General features: G+C 41.9%; 1 protein-coding gene across 1 annotated transcript in view; it reads left to right on the top strand.

Moving 5' to 3' along the window:
* Nucleotides 1-1944: 1944 nt before the first annotated feature.
* The window catches only part of FLT1 (fms-related tyrosine kinase 1), a gene marked incomplete at its 5' end in the record, with an annotated part of 55892 nt that continues 40798 nt past the window's right edge, over nucleotides 1945-17038 (top strand). Inside the window, 2 exons of the mRNA XM_010293532.1 lie at nucleotides 1945-2059; nucleotides 10864-10972. Coding sequence (XP_010291834.1) covers nucleotides 1945-2059; nucleotides 10864-10972 — 224 coding nt within the window. The remainder of the gene's footprint in view (nucleotides 2060-10863; nucleotides 10973-17038) is intronic.

Genomic DNA, 17038 nt, shown 5'->3' with positions numbered 1-17038 from the left:
GAGCACGAATTTTCAGCATGGTAACAAAGAAACATAAATTCAGTCTGTGAGGAAAAATACCAGTTTTCTATCTGTTTGAAAGGATGAAAATAAGATTATTTTTTAGTATAGATGAAATGAGATTTTGGGGTCTTGCCTTCCTGTACAGAGATTGCCCAAATATCCAGTCATGAGGGTGTGCCTTTGTACTGCCTGCTTGTATTCCTACAGTACTGGCATCATGAAATAAGTTCTGATATCTGCTATGGCATGTAAATGTTATCAGCTTACCAACATTATCATGTCTTCTGTGCTCTAGTCTTCTTACAGAACCAGACTTCTTAAAGCATTAAATGTGCAATGTAAAATGGGTTTTTTATCTTTCTGAACAATTTTTAACCATTTATTCCCATCTGAATGCATCAGCTGTCTTAATGTAGCTGTCTCTCATCCACCCTGGCCCCAGCAATCATGTATTAGGAGCTGACTTTTAAACCAGAGTCTGGAAGAAATGTTTGTGTAGATAGGCCTTTCTTGCCATGCTATTGCTCCCTGCCCTTCTCCATGCATGAATGACCATGGCCTGCTCCTGTTTTTTGGCTTTTTCAGCTCACTGAGCCTCTCGATGGATGTCAAATTTGGACAGACAATCATATATCTGTGCTAATGATCACAGCCCAAGTTAGTTTACATATCATAATTTCTTTAAGCTGTAATATCTACTAAGATAGTTGCCAGTTTGACGTAAAGCCACACAATTAAAAACAAGCATGAAAATTTAGTGTGCCATCGATATTATAAACAACACAAAATTTAAGCAAACTGCACAGTTAGCTGAAGGGAAATGAACCTCATTCTTTGGTCAGGATTGCATCACATGCCGTTATCCAGTCACCAGGCTTTAAAGGTCATTTCTCCAAACAACAGATACACGTTTCAGAACGATTTGATTGCAGATACTACAGTCGTTATCTTTCAAATCCATGGAAGATCAAAGGAACATATCATATTTGAAAGAGCTTGACCCTGCTGAAGGGTTAAGCTCTACTGTTGAAGCTGGAATTGAACAAGCAACAAGTAAATTTTGGATGAAAAGCAAAACTATCCTCAAAGAAGAATTGGGACAGACAGCATTTAAAAAGCATTCCAATGTGTTTATTTCCATGTGTACCAAATTAGGCTTTGGGAAACAAATTAGCTCTACCATGACCACACCTGAATGTTCTGATTAGAAGCCAATTGGTTGCATAAGGCAAAAACACTTTTTCCCTGAGATTTCCATTCATTAACATGACCGATTCTTTCAGATTAAATGAACATTTAAATCCCTTTGGCAATTAGGTATAGTTTTGTTTAACATTGTCTTGCAAATATGCAGGATTACAGTTATTTTTTCTGTGTCTTGTAAGCAGTGAATCCCAGTATTGGTATTTTGCCATTTTGTAAACTGAACTGAAGAAAATACTCAGAAATGAGAACTTGCATAATTTTTCATTATAACAAAAAGAACCTGCACATAGTGAAACACCATCCAATACATTATGGAATGGATCTTGAAACAAACATGACTTGTCTTGAGCTTAATGCTGAAAATAATATAAACTCATGTTTGAAGCCAAGCCTGAACCACGACTGGCTGAAAACATAAGCATTGGAAATGGCATGCTGGTCTTACACAGCCCTGTAATTAGTCTCAGATTGTAAATTCTGACTTCCCATTCCACAGTGGGTTAAATGTTAACACTGACTCCAGAGAGCTAATATTCAAGGAGGGGCCGTGGAAGTGGATCCAGTCATCAGGCTCCAAACCTCAAGACTTTATGAAAAGTAATTATACTTGCCTGGTCATCACAGCACCTGCAGTTTCCCTGACTGATCACTGTTTCTAGAAGAATTGATTTGTCTCGTGTTGAATGTTTCAGTCTATCACCAAATCAATAAAACTTTGATTTTTGTTGTCTTCAGGCACGGCTTTTGCTCTTATACCGAAGGATCTTTCATTCTGAAAGCTGGCAGCAACATAGGAAATAGGATCCAGAGCATCACTGAGCGAACGGCTGTAATAGAGGGAAAAAATAAGGTATGATTCCTAGGAGCAGATAACCTTTCTGTGGGACAGCATGTGTTGAAAAGGCACTGTAAGATGTTTTCAAGGTAACAGTGAAGAAGCCAGTATTTATATATTGTTCATATTTTAAGGGCTGCATACATGCAAATAACTTCCATACTTGGTGTTTATCTGCTGAGATGTAAGGATGTACTTATTTCTGCATGCAGCCATATTAAGGTAAGTGACATGCCAGGAAAGCGTACCAGTGAGATTCACTATATCTGCTTTCTTAGAGCTGGTCTGTAGTATCTTGGGGCACCTTAGGAACACAAGGGCAGGGTTCCAGGTCATCTTTGCTTCATTTTGTGACATTGCACAATTTCCTGTTGTTTTTTCCTATGAGAATTAAACAATTTACTCTCATTAGAGAGTTTATTCACAGATGTGGTCCTAGATTATTAGATGACCAGGTCTTTTCTTGCATTAAAAAATTTAAAGAGCCAAACGAATCCAGATTACAGAAGCAAAGTTTAAGAGAGATCTCAGTATGGTGAGATCCATCCCAGTAGCATTAGCTGTCTAAATGTTGTGTCTTGTCCAAGTCAAGCATCCTTTTAAGGACCATGGGGAGATGCAGACACCTCTGAAGGACAAGTAGGCCTGTCGTCTCTTGGTGTCTAACGGGGGAGAGGAAGCCAATGAGATTAACTTGCCAAGGGGCATGGAAGATTCTCCATGAGCTAAAACCTTCAGATCAAGATGTTTTCCTAAAGAATGTCCTAGATCAACTGTACTTCCCTGGGTTAGACCTGAGACTGATTTGGTGTGGTTAGGTAGCCTGCGCTACGGAGGAGCTCAGGTGAAGATGCACAAAGCCATGCCACTGTCACAGCACCTAGTTTCACAGACTAGTTTGGTTTGTGGCAGTAATGGCTGAAGAGATTATGAATTTTAAAGACTATCTTATTCTAGGCCTGTCATTTTTATAAGGACATTGAAATGTTTTTTGTAATTCTAAGGGCACCGGGGATATAGGTCTTCTTTCCTTGATGGCTGCCTTCAGTCTTTTGCATGTGAAAATGGATATAAACTATAACGACTCTCATGTTAGGGCCCTTTCACAGAGCGCAGAGTAAATAGGGCTTTGCGTGCAGCCAAGAATCAGGGCTGGGACTGCATTTTCTCCTGCTGTTGTATTATTTAGAAAGTACCACAGGTGTTCGTGGCACCGTTCCAGTGCATGGGAACGGGCTGGGTCCCAGTGAGGCATTTGCTCTATTTAGCTGGCCACCTCTACGTGCTTAAAGATCAAGGCAAAGATGGGAGCAAATAGCTTCCTAGGGGAGACTATCGTAGGAAAGCACATGAAAAATGAGCCACAAGGAGGGATTTGAAGGAGGAAAGGGAAATCATTTCAGGCACAGGAACACACAGTCTATTCCAAAGGGGGAATGATGAACAAAAGATGATGAGAACCAGTTATTTTCCAGAAGTAATCTAGCCATGTTATGGTTGAAGTCTTACCTGCTCACAGGGTGCAGAAGGATCTGTCTGATGACCAGACCTCATTCTCCTTGTGTGCCATGCATTTTGGAGACAGCGGAAGAGGAGTGGCTGAAATGTCAAAGCAACTTCCAGTCAACAGCAAATAAATTCCTCCCTGGAGGAAGATGCTAATAATGGGTCCTTGCGGCCGAACTGCAGGTTTTGTTTGAAGTCTTTGGCAAGCAGCCCCTTTTAAAAAATGTGCCCAGAAATGAACCAAGGCATGATCCCTGCATGTATTACATGGGAAGTTTTGCGGTGAAACTTAGTGATTCTCCTTGGTATTCCTTGTCTTCATGCTGTTGAGTTCATCTAAGAAAGATCCACTTGCATTGCTTTATTCCTCCTGGTCCCTATGGAGAAGGGAGGTTAGTGAAACAATCTCTTTGCTCCACTTTTTCACAGTTTTTCTAAGGTTTCTTCATTGCTGATGCTCTTCCATAGCTTTTCAAGCACAGCTGGATTCCTATTGTAAGTAGAAAATGCTCTCTAAGCCTGGTTTCCCGGCCAAGCTGTGAGCTGCGTGATTGGTGCACGCATAGCTGCTCTAGAGCATCCAGGATTTTTTTTTTTTTCCGTGGGAGTCTATAGCTTTTCACTCTTTGCAGTCCAAGAGTCATTCTTGGTCTCCCACAGTAAACTCAAAGGGACACAGTTCAGACAAAACCCTTCCTCATCTGCTGGGATATTGTAAGACTGTTAATAGCACTGAGCTCACTGAATGCAGCACGTCACCACAAGTGTCTGGCTCTGATGGACTGCTACTGTGAGCAGTTCTGCTGCTGCAAACAGCTATGGACAGCTCTCTGAGGCACTTCCACATCAATGGAGTCCTGCTATCTAAACAGTGTCTACCCCACTTCCACATCCAAGCATAGCATGCATGGTAAAAACAATCTCAAAGCTCAATGGAAACAACAAAGATGTAGGAGACAAAGCAGTAGGAAATGGATGAAGAAACTCAAAAAGTTGCACATTTGGTTTAGCATGAAAGGAGAAATGGGGTGACCACAGGATGAGATTATTGTAATCAAGGGAAGAGTTGAACAAGGAATGGTCAAAAGGTTTCTTTTAGCAATCAAGGTAGCTGTTTTCACCCTGTTTAAAGACATTGTGCCAGTTCCACCCGTTTCCTGTATATGCAATATCTGAGTCCCTCCAATTTGGCTTTTCACTGTGGTAGGTTGATTGGTTGTTTGTTTGTGTGTGGTTAAGGTAGCCACAAATATATTTTTAAAGTTAGAAAAACCTCAAACTTTGTGTCCGTACAGTTGAAGTAATGCAGGAAGCCTGTGCTACATTATTCTTCTGGTGGCAGAGAAACCGTGACAACAGCAGCGTTTTAGTAACATTTCCGTTGCAGTCTCTCTAAACAGACATTGAGAAACTCAAGTGGTATAATGGAAGAACTTTGTAACATAAGCCGTAATACTTAATCATAAGACAGCTCTTGACGTGATTTGATTCCCTCGCCCAAAGTTTTAATTCTCATTTTGTTGGACATTTCAGTGACTTCCTACGAAGTTGGACTATTCTTAGGCTTATCATGTAAACACGTCACAGACACTCTCCTGTCATTCAGCTACTAAAAACCATCACTTCTCAGTGTTCCCAGCTAAAGCTAACTGCTATGTATAACTCAGGGCTAATGCTGATTATTATTATTATTCTTAGCATGATGAGTGTTCGTTAAAATGTCAGTCTAGGAATGATCTGCAATAATGAGGTACAAAGAGCTAGTGCATTCATTGGTATCAGTGCATACATATTGGGTATATGTTCTTTCCTCTGTGTGCAGGCACACACTAGTTTATCAACAGCTTTGAAAGAAGGAGTCAATACTCCTTGTACAGGGGTACAAGGGACAGGGAGCTGCAGGGGAGGTGGCCAAAGGTCCTGGGCATGGAGGAGGCACAGAAGAGTGCTAAGAAGGTGAGTTCAGATGAGAGACAGTAGAAAGTATTGGCCAAGAAGAAAGTATGACAAATCCAAGGGAAGGAGACAGTAGACAGGACAGTTGAGTACAGAGAAAAGCTGGAGAGAGTGGGACAAAACCCCCTGTTTTGTGGAAATAACCTACTGGCGCCACATTCGTGAGAACCTGAAATGGAACAGAAGGTCCCTGACTGCCTCATCCCTTTGCTGCTAGCAAATGTTGGGGTCCTAGTGACAATAACAGGTACCGTGAAAGTTGGATCTGTGTCACAGTGCATGCCTCTAGGAACTGTGTATAAAGAGTAGTAATGCATGAAGTTCTGGTTTATCATTCGTATGTGTACGTGTGTGTGTATGTGTGTGTATGACCTTGTTTTCCACTGCATATATACCTTACTGACACAAGTTTTTAGTGGTCCCATCCCTTGTGAGTGACAAAGCCACCTGACTTCAGAGAAAATGTAAAGTAATGACCCTGTAACAGGATTCTGCAAGATCAAACTTAAGCTCACCCGTGTCCATCTCTGGTTTGGCTGCCAATGATGGATCAACCTGACATGATTTGACTGTGGGTAGTATTAAAAACTGTGACTGTCCAACATAAACGTGTAATGCTAGATAATCAGAAGAGTCAATCTTTTTGGACATGACTGATAAGGTGTGACCATGCAAAATAGGATGGGTCCATCTCTCCTGCATCTTCTATGCCAAGTCCTAAACCTCTCACTCTCTTCCATGTACCCTCGCTACTGATGAGACAAGGAAGCGTGTGTTGCATCTGTGCTAATTGGACATATGGGACCCAAAGCGGAAGAGAAAGCTGTTTAGCTCACTACAACAGCACTCATTTTGATCTTTCTCCTCTACCCAACAGCCGTTTTTCATTAAATGCATGAGATCTTATGACCTTTGTGTTATCTATCAATTTTGGTTGAAATTGGGCAATGGGTTCAAAAATTACTGAGGACATGGGGGAGGAGAGGGTACTGGCAGACAGATGGACAGGCCAACAGACAGATGGACAGACAGACAGTGTGATCTTCCTAGGAAGCCAGGCTAAAGATAGCAGTGGGAGCATGGCTTGCCTCTCTTTCAGCACATTGTAACTTCTCTTGGGGCCTTCCTGAGTGCTACTAGAATTGCTGTCAACACTTCTAAAGAGATCACTGGGAGGTGCCAGCTGAGCAGAGCCCTTGGTGAGATTAAAACCAGTAGAACTTGGTACCTGCCTCTGCCAAAATACTGTTCCCTCCGGCTCCTGAAATCGACCCCCTCCCTCAGTGCATGAGGGGGATGTGAATGGAGCACTGCCTCACTCTACCTACGGCCCTGGGAAGGAGAGCAGGGGGTGCCCATGGTGTAGCTGTCCGTAGCGTGATCTTCTCACAAGTCAGTTGGGTGCATTGAGTCTCACGGCCTGTTTGAGCTGGGCAGCGCGTGATGCAGAGAGCAACTGCAGCTCTGCTCGCTAACTGCAGCGACTTGCCTGTCTGGCACGAGGGGAAAAGGGGTGCTCTCTTGCGTGCGTTCATGTCCTGCTACTGAAGATATTTTGATGTTTCTTCTGTGGTGGTCCAGAAGGTGAAGCATGTTGTCCAGATGTTTTGCACTGATGCTCCTCGCCAACGCGAGGCATGCAGATCATGTCTTCAGCATAAGCAGAACAATCCAATGGTGTGCTGCCAATATTTCAGCATGGATCTTCCTAAATAATATTCCTTTAGCCAAAGATAAATCCAAGGGAGTGAGGAGAGCATATTTTCATTTCTTTCCTTTTTTTGACAAATACATTTTCTTAAAAGCATAACTAGGAGGAAATCAACAATATTTGGCAGACTTACACTAACACGCTCAGTGTTGAAAGGACAGTATTTTGTTTTTTAAATGTGTGGGCTGTCTAGAGAAGTTAGCTCAGCAATCTCTGGGTGGAGCATGTTTATGCCTGTGTCTGCAGAGGCCTTCTAGGAGTCAGGAAAGAGTCAAGTTACCAGCCATTTTCAGAAACATCCTCTTGCTTCATTGCCATCAGCTGGAGCAGTGGGAATCCTCTATCTAAGCTACTTTGAGACAAGAGAAATTCAAACAGACCCTCCAGAGGAAAGACTGCCCCACCCTGACTCCAAGCACAACAGTCATGCCAGTTGCTTTGCATTCTCTTTTCCCCCCAGTCTTTTCCTCATGAGTTTCCACCATGAACAAGTCTGTACATTCCTCTTCCATCTCTCAGGATTTCTGCTTTATGCTTCTTTTATTTGCCAGCAGGAGCAGCAGCAGTATGAGATTTACTTCCCTAGCCCCTGGCTTTGAGATGAGCCTGTAGCGTAGTGCTTCAGCTGAGATGATGGGTGCAGAAAGGAGGAATAAAGGATCAAAGCTTTGGTGGTAAACAAGGTTTATGGACAGATGATGCTCAAGATGACAAGCATGCCAGGAAGGATTTGCCCTGTTCTGTCTGATCGTGGCAATGGGATTCAGACTTTCTGTCTGTAACATGGTTGAAAATCCAGGGCCTGAAACTCTCTGTTGCGAAGCCAGAAAATACAAAGCTGTGAGAACTTTTTCCCTTGCTCCTTTTTCAGCAATAGCTGTGTAAAGGAACCATGTAGCACGAACTGATCTCAAAGAGCCATAATTGGTCAATAAACAACAACGTGCCAGGCTTGGTTTTGCACACACTGTTTTCTCTGCTTGGTTTTGGCTGGCATCCACAATGCAGAACACAGACTGCACCACTGGAGGGCTCACAAACTATTTAAAGAGGTGTTATCTTATCCTTATGACTAATTTATAAGCTAAAAGGTTTATGCAGAGACATGTTGTCTCTAAAATATTCTGTTCTGTTGCAAGGTCAGTCTTGCTTTTCCCTAGACACTGTGGCTTTCTCTGCCTTAGTCAAGTAAACATACCAACGACTGCTCTCTGGCACTAAGGCCTGTGTTCATAACATTTATCTCCCTTACCCTCCAAAAGAGGTTGGTTGAGTGGAAGTTGCCTGTTGGGAGTGATCCTTGGTCTGCGCCAAGAATTATTTGGGACAGTGCAAGTTGGTCCCAAAAAACAATGCTGGGGAGAAGAATTCGGTTTAAATTACTGAATTTCAGTGCTGAGGAATGTTCTCTAGGTTCATTTAATATGCAAGAAAAGGCGTAATCTATTACCACTCCAGTCAGTAACTGCAGTCATACTGCTTAAGTGTAACTGTATGCGCAGTCCTCAGTTCTCTCATCATAGTGAGCTGGAGCAGTAAAACTCAGAAAAGAGTGCACAATTTTTAATTACGAACTAATACTTGGTAATGTCAGGACAAAATACAGTTTGATTGTACAAAACAATTTCCAAGACATGTATTTTTCAGGCTGAGAAATGCGGCGGTCATGGTGTAGTAGGATAAAGACAGGTGTCCTGGAGTCAGAAAGCAAGAGCTTCATTCTCCTCCACTGTGCATTTTAGGTCACTGTTCCTATCTGGGCATAGTTGCTCTGAGGTGATACCAACAAACATAAAAAAGGCTAATTTTGTGGTGGAAAGCCTGGTATGGCAGAAGCAGTTTTTTACCACCCACGTTAGCCCTCTGGCAGATGCTACAGGACTTCCTTTTATTCTGAGTTAGTGTTGATAAAACAGCTGCAGGAATCCTGCCACCGGGCCCTGTGTCCACACTTTATGAAATCATGTTTAAAAACTGGAAGGAATTCAAAGAGAATGACAAAATATAGACAGGGCTGGACCCATGCTTTACAATTAGGAATTTGTAGAGGTCAGCCTACTGAATTTAGCAAAACAGGATGATTTTTTTTAAGGGCTGTAATTATCTATCTGGTATTACTGAGCCTCTTTCATCTTGCAGAAAAGCCAGAAAGGTAGGTCAGAAACATTCGAGTGAGAAATGAAATGTAGTTTGTTAGCACACAGGTAGCTGACCATTGAGATAGCTTAACAGGATAGAGATGCTGTTAGCATTACTTTGTAGTCTTGAATTTGCCATAGGGCAGTTTTCTAAAAAAAGTAAGCCAAAATCAAACAACTTGACTCCACTGTGTTTGCTTAAGTAGTAGGAAAAGTGATAGATTCCTTCTACTAAGGAATGATTTGGGAAACCAGAAGATCTATATTATTTAGGGATTCAACAAGGAGTTTGGGGATAGGAGTAGGAGACACAGGAGCAGTGCAAATTCAGTCAGTGTTTATGTTAGAAATGTAGATAACTGGTCCTTATTTATTACTGACTCACCCTCTTGTGCTTGTCTCTGGACTCCAGCAGTCAGGCAGACTTAAAAAAATGTATTATTTGCACAAAAATTATTTTGAAGGCTTTTAGAAAAGCCAAATAATTCCAAACAACGGGATTCAATGGCCACACAATTTCCTTTTCTCACTGTCCCAGCTCTGCCTGTAACTCCAGCCAATGCATGTTTTACAGAAGAAATAAAATGGAGACAGAAAGAAAGTTAAGCTACTAAGTTGTATCTGAGAGCACGTCCCACTGCTGAGCTCCATGTGTGTGCCCCATGTCTCCATATCAGAATGACACCTCAGTTGTTTCTGCATAACTTTCTTCTTTCACTTAGTCCCCAAGCCATTAGACCATGGCTTTCCATCACCATGATGGTATGTCTTATTATTGTGATGGCTTTTATTTTTCTAAAGGCACGTCAGGTGTTGTTGGTCTCTGGCCTTCCAAGGTCTCATCTTGCAAGTCATATCACTTTGTGAAAGTACTTAGTGTGCTGAACCTCTTAAGATGGTGATAGAATACAACATAGAGAAACCCAACTTATTGTTGTTCAATAATAGAAATATTAAGTCCAAGAAGAAAAAATATTCCAAAAGAGGACAAGTAAACATCTCTTTTGCCCATGTCCTTTCTCACCTGACACTTACCTGGGAAAATGAAAGAGAAACCAAATGCATTTAGTGCCAAATGGAGCTATTTTTTTCCCAGCATTACCCAAGTTTCTGAGGCATTCCTCACCTATTCCCTTTGCAGTCTGGCTGCCCTACAGGCTGCTCAACTCCTCAGGTGAACCACGTTGTGTCATGCTTCATGTTTTCTATCTTATCATTACATCAGCAGCAAGAGATCAATCAACCTGAAAGACACATTCAAAGATTTTTGGCTATGATGGCTCTGATAATACAAGGGTCTCCCAAGGAGCTTGTTTTCTGTTATTCTTCCATCCTTTCCAATACCGTATATGGTGACATCGCCTTTCAATAGCCCCAGTGGTGCCCGTCACTGAATGAGCGGAGAGACTGAATCATGGGACTGTCAGCAGTGACTTAGGAAAAAAAGAAGGGCAGCTTTAACCCAGTTCCTGGTCCAACGAGAGCTAAACAGTTTCTTTCTTTTGCAGACTGCTAGCACTCTTGTTGTAGCTGAAGCCAAATCTTCTGGAATCTACGGCTGTGTGGCATCCAATAAAGTGGGAAAAGCCAAAAGAAACGTCAGCTTTATTGTAACAGGTAAGATCTAGTCCTCACTAGAGCCAAACGTGTTTCCTGGTCCTGGGATTATAACTGTCAGGCTCTTGTGGCTTTTTCATATACCACAGTTCAAGAACTGTTGTAATGTGTGCACGTGTAAACTCATACCATGCTTTTTGGCGATCCTGGAAAGGTTTTTCACAGTAGTTGGTTTGGATTTCTAAGAAGGACACCAAAGTTGGTGAATGACTCATCCCTCCATCAATTATCCCAGCGTGACACAAATTGCTCACAAATATAGCAACCTGTAATTCCCCCTTTTACATCACCTAGGCTCTGCAATCGTTCCATACATGAAATTTTACTGTATTTTCATACACCAGTAAGCCAGTTTTGTGTGTGACACTGACAGTGGCTATAGCCTTGTCCTGCTGCCAACCAGGAGATCTCACAACGTAGTTTCCAGAGTAGTGCCAGCATCCGGGGTATCTGGGCAGCCTCTCACAGGTCTCAGGGACTATGGCAGCTTGTAGGTAGAAAAGTGGCAGGGTATAAACTACAGAGTCTTGTTCCCTCTTCTGAGGAAGACAACCTTGGGTGTCATTTGGACCATGGCACTGAGAAGACTCATTGTGTTATCTGCACATACGAGTATGTTTCCAGTTACTTTTCCATTACCAGGTGTATGCAAGTAATCACAGGTTCAGAAACAAATGATTAAATATTTGAATTCAGGAATTACTTAAAAAAATGTGACGAGTTTTTGAGACTAACTACTGCATGATTTAGCAGCATAATGTCTGCAGATGCCATAACAAAGGATTTGTATTCTGGTGAAAGATGTTATTTTGGGTTTGTTAACAAAGTGGTAGTTCATAGAGCACTTAGGCTGATGACAACTTTCAGTGTAGGTCATTAAAGACATGCAATTCATTCTGAAATATGAGAAAAGACAAAAAGGTTAAAATATTCTGATACTTTAATCTCAAAATCATAGTCTTGAAGCTGAAGGGGAAAAATAATTTTAAGGTATCACATATAATTTTTCTTCTTTCTCTTATCTGTTTTTGTCCTCAGTCTCTCACTTATTCTGATGAGTGACTTTAGTGAAACTCATTCTGTTACTATACTGAGAGATATCAAAAAGAGAGTAGACACACACTCACTAGATTTGGTTAAAAAAAAGACAGAAAACTTCTTTGAAAAATGTCCCCCCTCCTGATTTTGTGGACCAAAATTTATAGATTTTAAATATTCTGACTAGCTGTAGTAATACAATTCCATGTTTAGAAAGTGCCAATTATCTATAAATATGGAAAACTGGTAACAAGCATGAGAAGTAGTTATTGAAGTATAAACAGATAACTGACTCATAGGCAGGTTGGTGGTTAAACTACAGAAACAAGAAGAACATCTCCATGTTCTATTAATGGATGTGACAGAACATTTGCCACTTTGACGATGGCTGCTGTCCCCTTTCTCTCTGTTTGGACAGAAAGCTAAACAATGATGCATAGTTCTCCATAAATTAACATGGCAATGGACCTGTATTCTCATCTTAATGTGGGGACTTCGCACATAACTTTCAGCAGTCACTGAGAGTCACTTCTTGAGGCCGTTGCTCTTTTAATGTGCAAGATGCTGAATTTGGCCTTCTCTAGCTCTTACGTCTCAGTCTTCAAAAAGTCACATGGAAGATCCTGAAATCAAACAAAGCTGAAGTTTGATAGCCCCTATTTGCTGTATCCAAATCCCCCTTTCAAAATTTCGATGGCAGTTTTGGATGTTCTAGTGCTGTGACATGAAGGAGTTAGGTTCCCTACTTAGATCTTGCATTTTTAGATCTTGACCAGGGACAGAAGGAAATCCTTCTCCTTGATACCAAAGCTTGCATGAGAACATGTGGAATATTATGACTCTCCTTTGAAGACTCTTGTATTGGCTGGTGTTCAGGAAGAGGAGTGGCTGCTTTATTATGGCTTGGCAATTCTTAATATCTTGACGGGTGGCAAACTTTCTATATAGGGTGGTAAAGTTGAAATGCATTTGTCCTTTTTGTTCCTGGAGCTGAGCACTTCAGTTGTGTGACATGGAAAGTCCTGAACATCCACTGACACTCAGTGGCACTGATTGAAGGCAGTTTGTTTAAATGATACCGCTGTTTTGTCCTTACAAAAATCAAGTTAGACTCATTCTTCTGGTTTGCGCATGTAGAGCATCAGTTGAGCTCATAGCGTGTAATCATAATTCTCCTCCATCAGGCTGAGACCAAATTGCTGTGGCTGGGTAACAGCCTGTGTTCCACATCAATGAAACAAACGTGTCCAGCATTTGCTGAAAAACGCAGAGGGAATAAAAAAAATGAGAGCCCTAAATGCTGATGGATGTGAACAGGACACTGCAAAGTATTTCCTTCTGATGAGTCCAAAACCAATACTTCAGGTCTTGTGTGACAGCTTGGGGATAGTTTATCTTATGTTGTTGTGTCTGCTGGCGCCGTATGAAGCTAGCCTGAACCACACAAAAGTAAGTGTAAGAGAAGTGTCTGAGCAGGAGAAGGTGATCCCTTGTAGGGAGAGGAGCTGGTGTCCTCTGTAAACGGGACAAACCAGAAGGGACTCCAAAGAGCAGGTGAAGACAAAGCCTGTACTGAACAGGAAAAATCCCTTTCCTTGGGGGCAATCTCCTTCAGGCCTTGGGGATTAGGAAACACATGTGCTCCAGTGAAGGAACTGTGGTGGTGTGAGGAGTCTCTTTTCTGTAGCAGAAACTGTTGGGAAGGTACCACCAGCAACCCTAGTTTGGCAGTGGCATGTTCCACCCCTTCAGGGAAAGGTAGATCTGAGGAAATAAGTGCAAGAAGGTATAGCAGAGAGGACCCAATAAGAACAAGCCCTTTTTTAAGTAATTGTAAATCTCATTATTTCTGTGCTGGAAGTGCAACTTGTATGTGTCTTTCTGGGAGGTTTGAGTTCTATAATTTCATACACTGTGCCTGAGGGTGTAGGACATGAAGTCCATGGGCTCTACCAATGGCTTTCCTTTCCTATGGCCTCTGTTAAATGGACATTTTTGGGGTGTTGTCACACGGACTTATTTCTAAAAACGAATCTTTGTTCGGGGCACAAAAGTAGCTGCAAGCCTTATATAAAAGCAATATGAAAGGTGATTTCTGAAAGCTGTGCTGCTTGCTGATAATGAAACAGTCCCTGTAACAACACCTTTATGCCAAATTTAACTGTGGTAGTCCCCTTCCCTCCAGCCTGCCCCTTTCGCTACATTTTGGGCTGTTTTGCTGGCACACAGCAGGCCCATGGGTGTGTTTGCAATTACAGAGGGTGAAACAGGAACAGCTCTGCCTTATCTCCCTGGTTTCCCAGTGTCACTAAGCGCATTTTATTTTGAGATTCCTGATGGTGCTTGGCAAAGATAAACAAAATCTTCCATCAGGAAACCTGGGAGCTATTTCCACAGGAAGCTTCAAATCACTAAAGTAAATAAAACCCTTTTACATTATTCCCAGCCACATTATTTAGCTAGCCTGAGTCTGTAACAATTGGTGAGAGGTGTCATATATTAGGGGGCTCGTAGCCTTTAAACAAATTATTCGCTTGGAATCCTGTGCGTTTTGATTTTGTCCCTAGATTTACTCAGAAAATAGTCTTTCTTCACAGAGGACACGTCTAGGAAGAGATCCAGACCTGACAACATGGAAGTAGTTGCAACTATATTATTCTGTTGGCACGCTATCATTTTACGTTAAAAATAGTTCATTTGCCTCAGTCCCAGGGGATCTTTAGTTTCATCTTAAGAGTTTTGCTTGGCTCTTCCTAGCTTTTGCTGAGTGCCAGCATCTGCAAAAGCCAAAGATTAGCAATATTTCAGATCCATACCCTGGCTTTCCCAACACATATCTGAACAACTTGAGATGTACAGTGAGTAAGACGCAGCAATTTATTTGATCCAAATACTTACCCACAATCAAAACTTTGGCCTCTTGATTGGTTTTAAGCGTATCTGATTTCAATGCTTTTTAGCAAAATGAAGCGTAGGGTTCACTTCATCTAACTTAAGCCTTAAAGTTAGGTATCTAAGCCTAACCTGGTCCTGCAGGATCATTTCATAATTAAGTGTGAGGGATCAAGATCTCTGGAATTTGATGCATCTTAAGGTGATGGGTTGTGTTGCCCTCTGCCGTGTCACTCCATGGGCTGTAAACTTTGATCCATACACAAAACAACTTTACTCAAGTAAATATCTTCGTTTTGATGGCCCGATCGACCTGTTCTTAACTGAGACCAGAAGCTGGCACCGTGTGCCCTTCCATATCAAAAAGGATGATGTTGATAGTCACTCATAGATAAGTTCGCTCAATTTAGGGTTTTTCGTATAGTTTTGTTTGCTGGAGAGAGGTAAAAAGGGGATCCCAATGAAATGTAAGAGGAACAAGTCAATGCACAGGCTTTAATATCTAATCTAATATGTTAGTGTCACTGCCTCCATTAGGCTGGTCTTTGGAGTAAACCTCTGAACTGCAGCTGGTGACAGGCACACACATTGCTCTCACTGCAAGGGCACAATGGGTTCAACCAACAGAAATCAGGTCTCTCCCTGAAAGACATTTACAGTCAAAGGAAATTTCAATCGAGGACTTGCAAGAGCTCATTTACCCTGTGTTTAACACTCGGGGCTAAGTGTGGAAAAGAGGATATTAAGGGGAGCAACTGATGCCAGGCTTTCAGCAGGCATAACTTTGTTGGAAAGGCAGAGGTGACCAGGTCGTGTTCGTGGTCCCTCTGGGGAGGCAAAACAGCTCAGTTTGCGTTGGGATTTAGGGAGACGCTTTCTGATGGATTGGTCAATCAGTGAAAGGGTTACTGAAAGAAGGTGGGGGATATTATTCACTGGAGATCTGCTCTTTATGTGTCCATGCGGCTGTGACATTAAACCCGAAGCAACATTGATAAGCATGGAACTGAATGAAAGTTGGTGTTGAGCTGTTCATGCTCTAAGAGACAAGAAAAGAAGGCATAATTCTCCTTTATGAAAGATGAAACCATTCGTATGATTTTAAGTTCACAGCCAAGTGCCGTAGCAATTAGCAGTGAAAGAACAATTGAAAATGGCCAAAGTCAACGTCACTTGACCGAGAAGAAGGAAATGACTTTATCAGAATATTGGCTACAAATAAACGAAGAGAGATTGCATTCTAGGAGTAAAACTTGGAAGTGCTTTCTCTCAGGAACTTGCTTCTACTTTCACTGAGGTCAGTGGTGCAATTCTCCTTCGCTGGAGGGATGAGACCCAGGTGGATGCGGCTGGGAGGCAGTCAGCACTGCTGTGGGTCTGCGCCGCTCCCCAGGTGGAGGAAGCTGTAGTAACGTTACAATAAATTGCAAACATGACTTTTTCAAGTATGACTTTTGATATTGTCAGCTAAATTATTCCTGCCTGAACTATCTCCTATGAAACTTCCTTGTGAAAACTTAAGTCATGTAAACGTTTGGTACGATGACCCTTGATTTCTCTCAGATGGAAATATTATTCATCTATGTTTAATGCCAAGCAGTCTGAACAGAGTGGTCTTCATCCTAGTTCTGCCCACACACAGCTGGCCACCCAGGCCAGCGGGTACTGTTCCTATTTTCCTCTTGGGTGGCTGACGTGCTTTAAATGCATGGAGGGTAAATACCTCTATTCCATGGCGTCTAATCACAGATTCAGTAATTTCTCAGGATTTGAATATTTTTTAAGAAATAGACATCATTTGTCTGAATACTCATGAATAGCAAGAAAACAATATAACCAAGCATGATGAGCTGCAGTATTTTTCTACTGTCCTCTTGAGATTCATTTTCTCTCATGCAGTTCACAAGCTGGAGCTGTGATCACAACTTTCCTCCTTTTTCGTAGTCCCACTGTGCTGTCTTTAAATAATTCTGCTTTTGGTACCTTGCCCCAGCCTGTCTTAACTTGGCATAACATTTATACAAACTCATTACTTCCAAGAGCGACTTCAGTTTACACCAACTGATGCCTGAGCCCAAGTGTCCCATAGCTCCAAGACAAATTATAAGAATAGCTGGAGCCTACCATATGAAAGGA

The sequence above is a fragment of the Phaethon lepturus genome, unplaced genomic scaffold (assembly GCF_000687285.1).
Source record: "Phaethon lepturus isolate BGI_N335 unplaced genomic scaffold, ASM68728v1 scaffold17488, whole genome shotgun sequence".
Classification (NCBI taxonomy): Eukaryota; Metazoa; Chordata; class Aves; order Phaethontiformes; family Phaethontidae; genus Phaethon; species Phaethon lepturus.
Note: the sequence above shows the minus strand (reverse complement) of the source record. Positions and strands in the feature narration are given on the sequence as shown.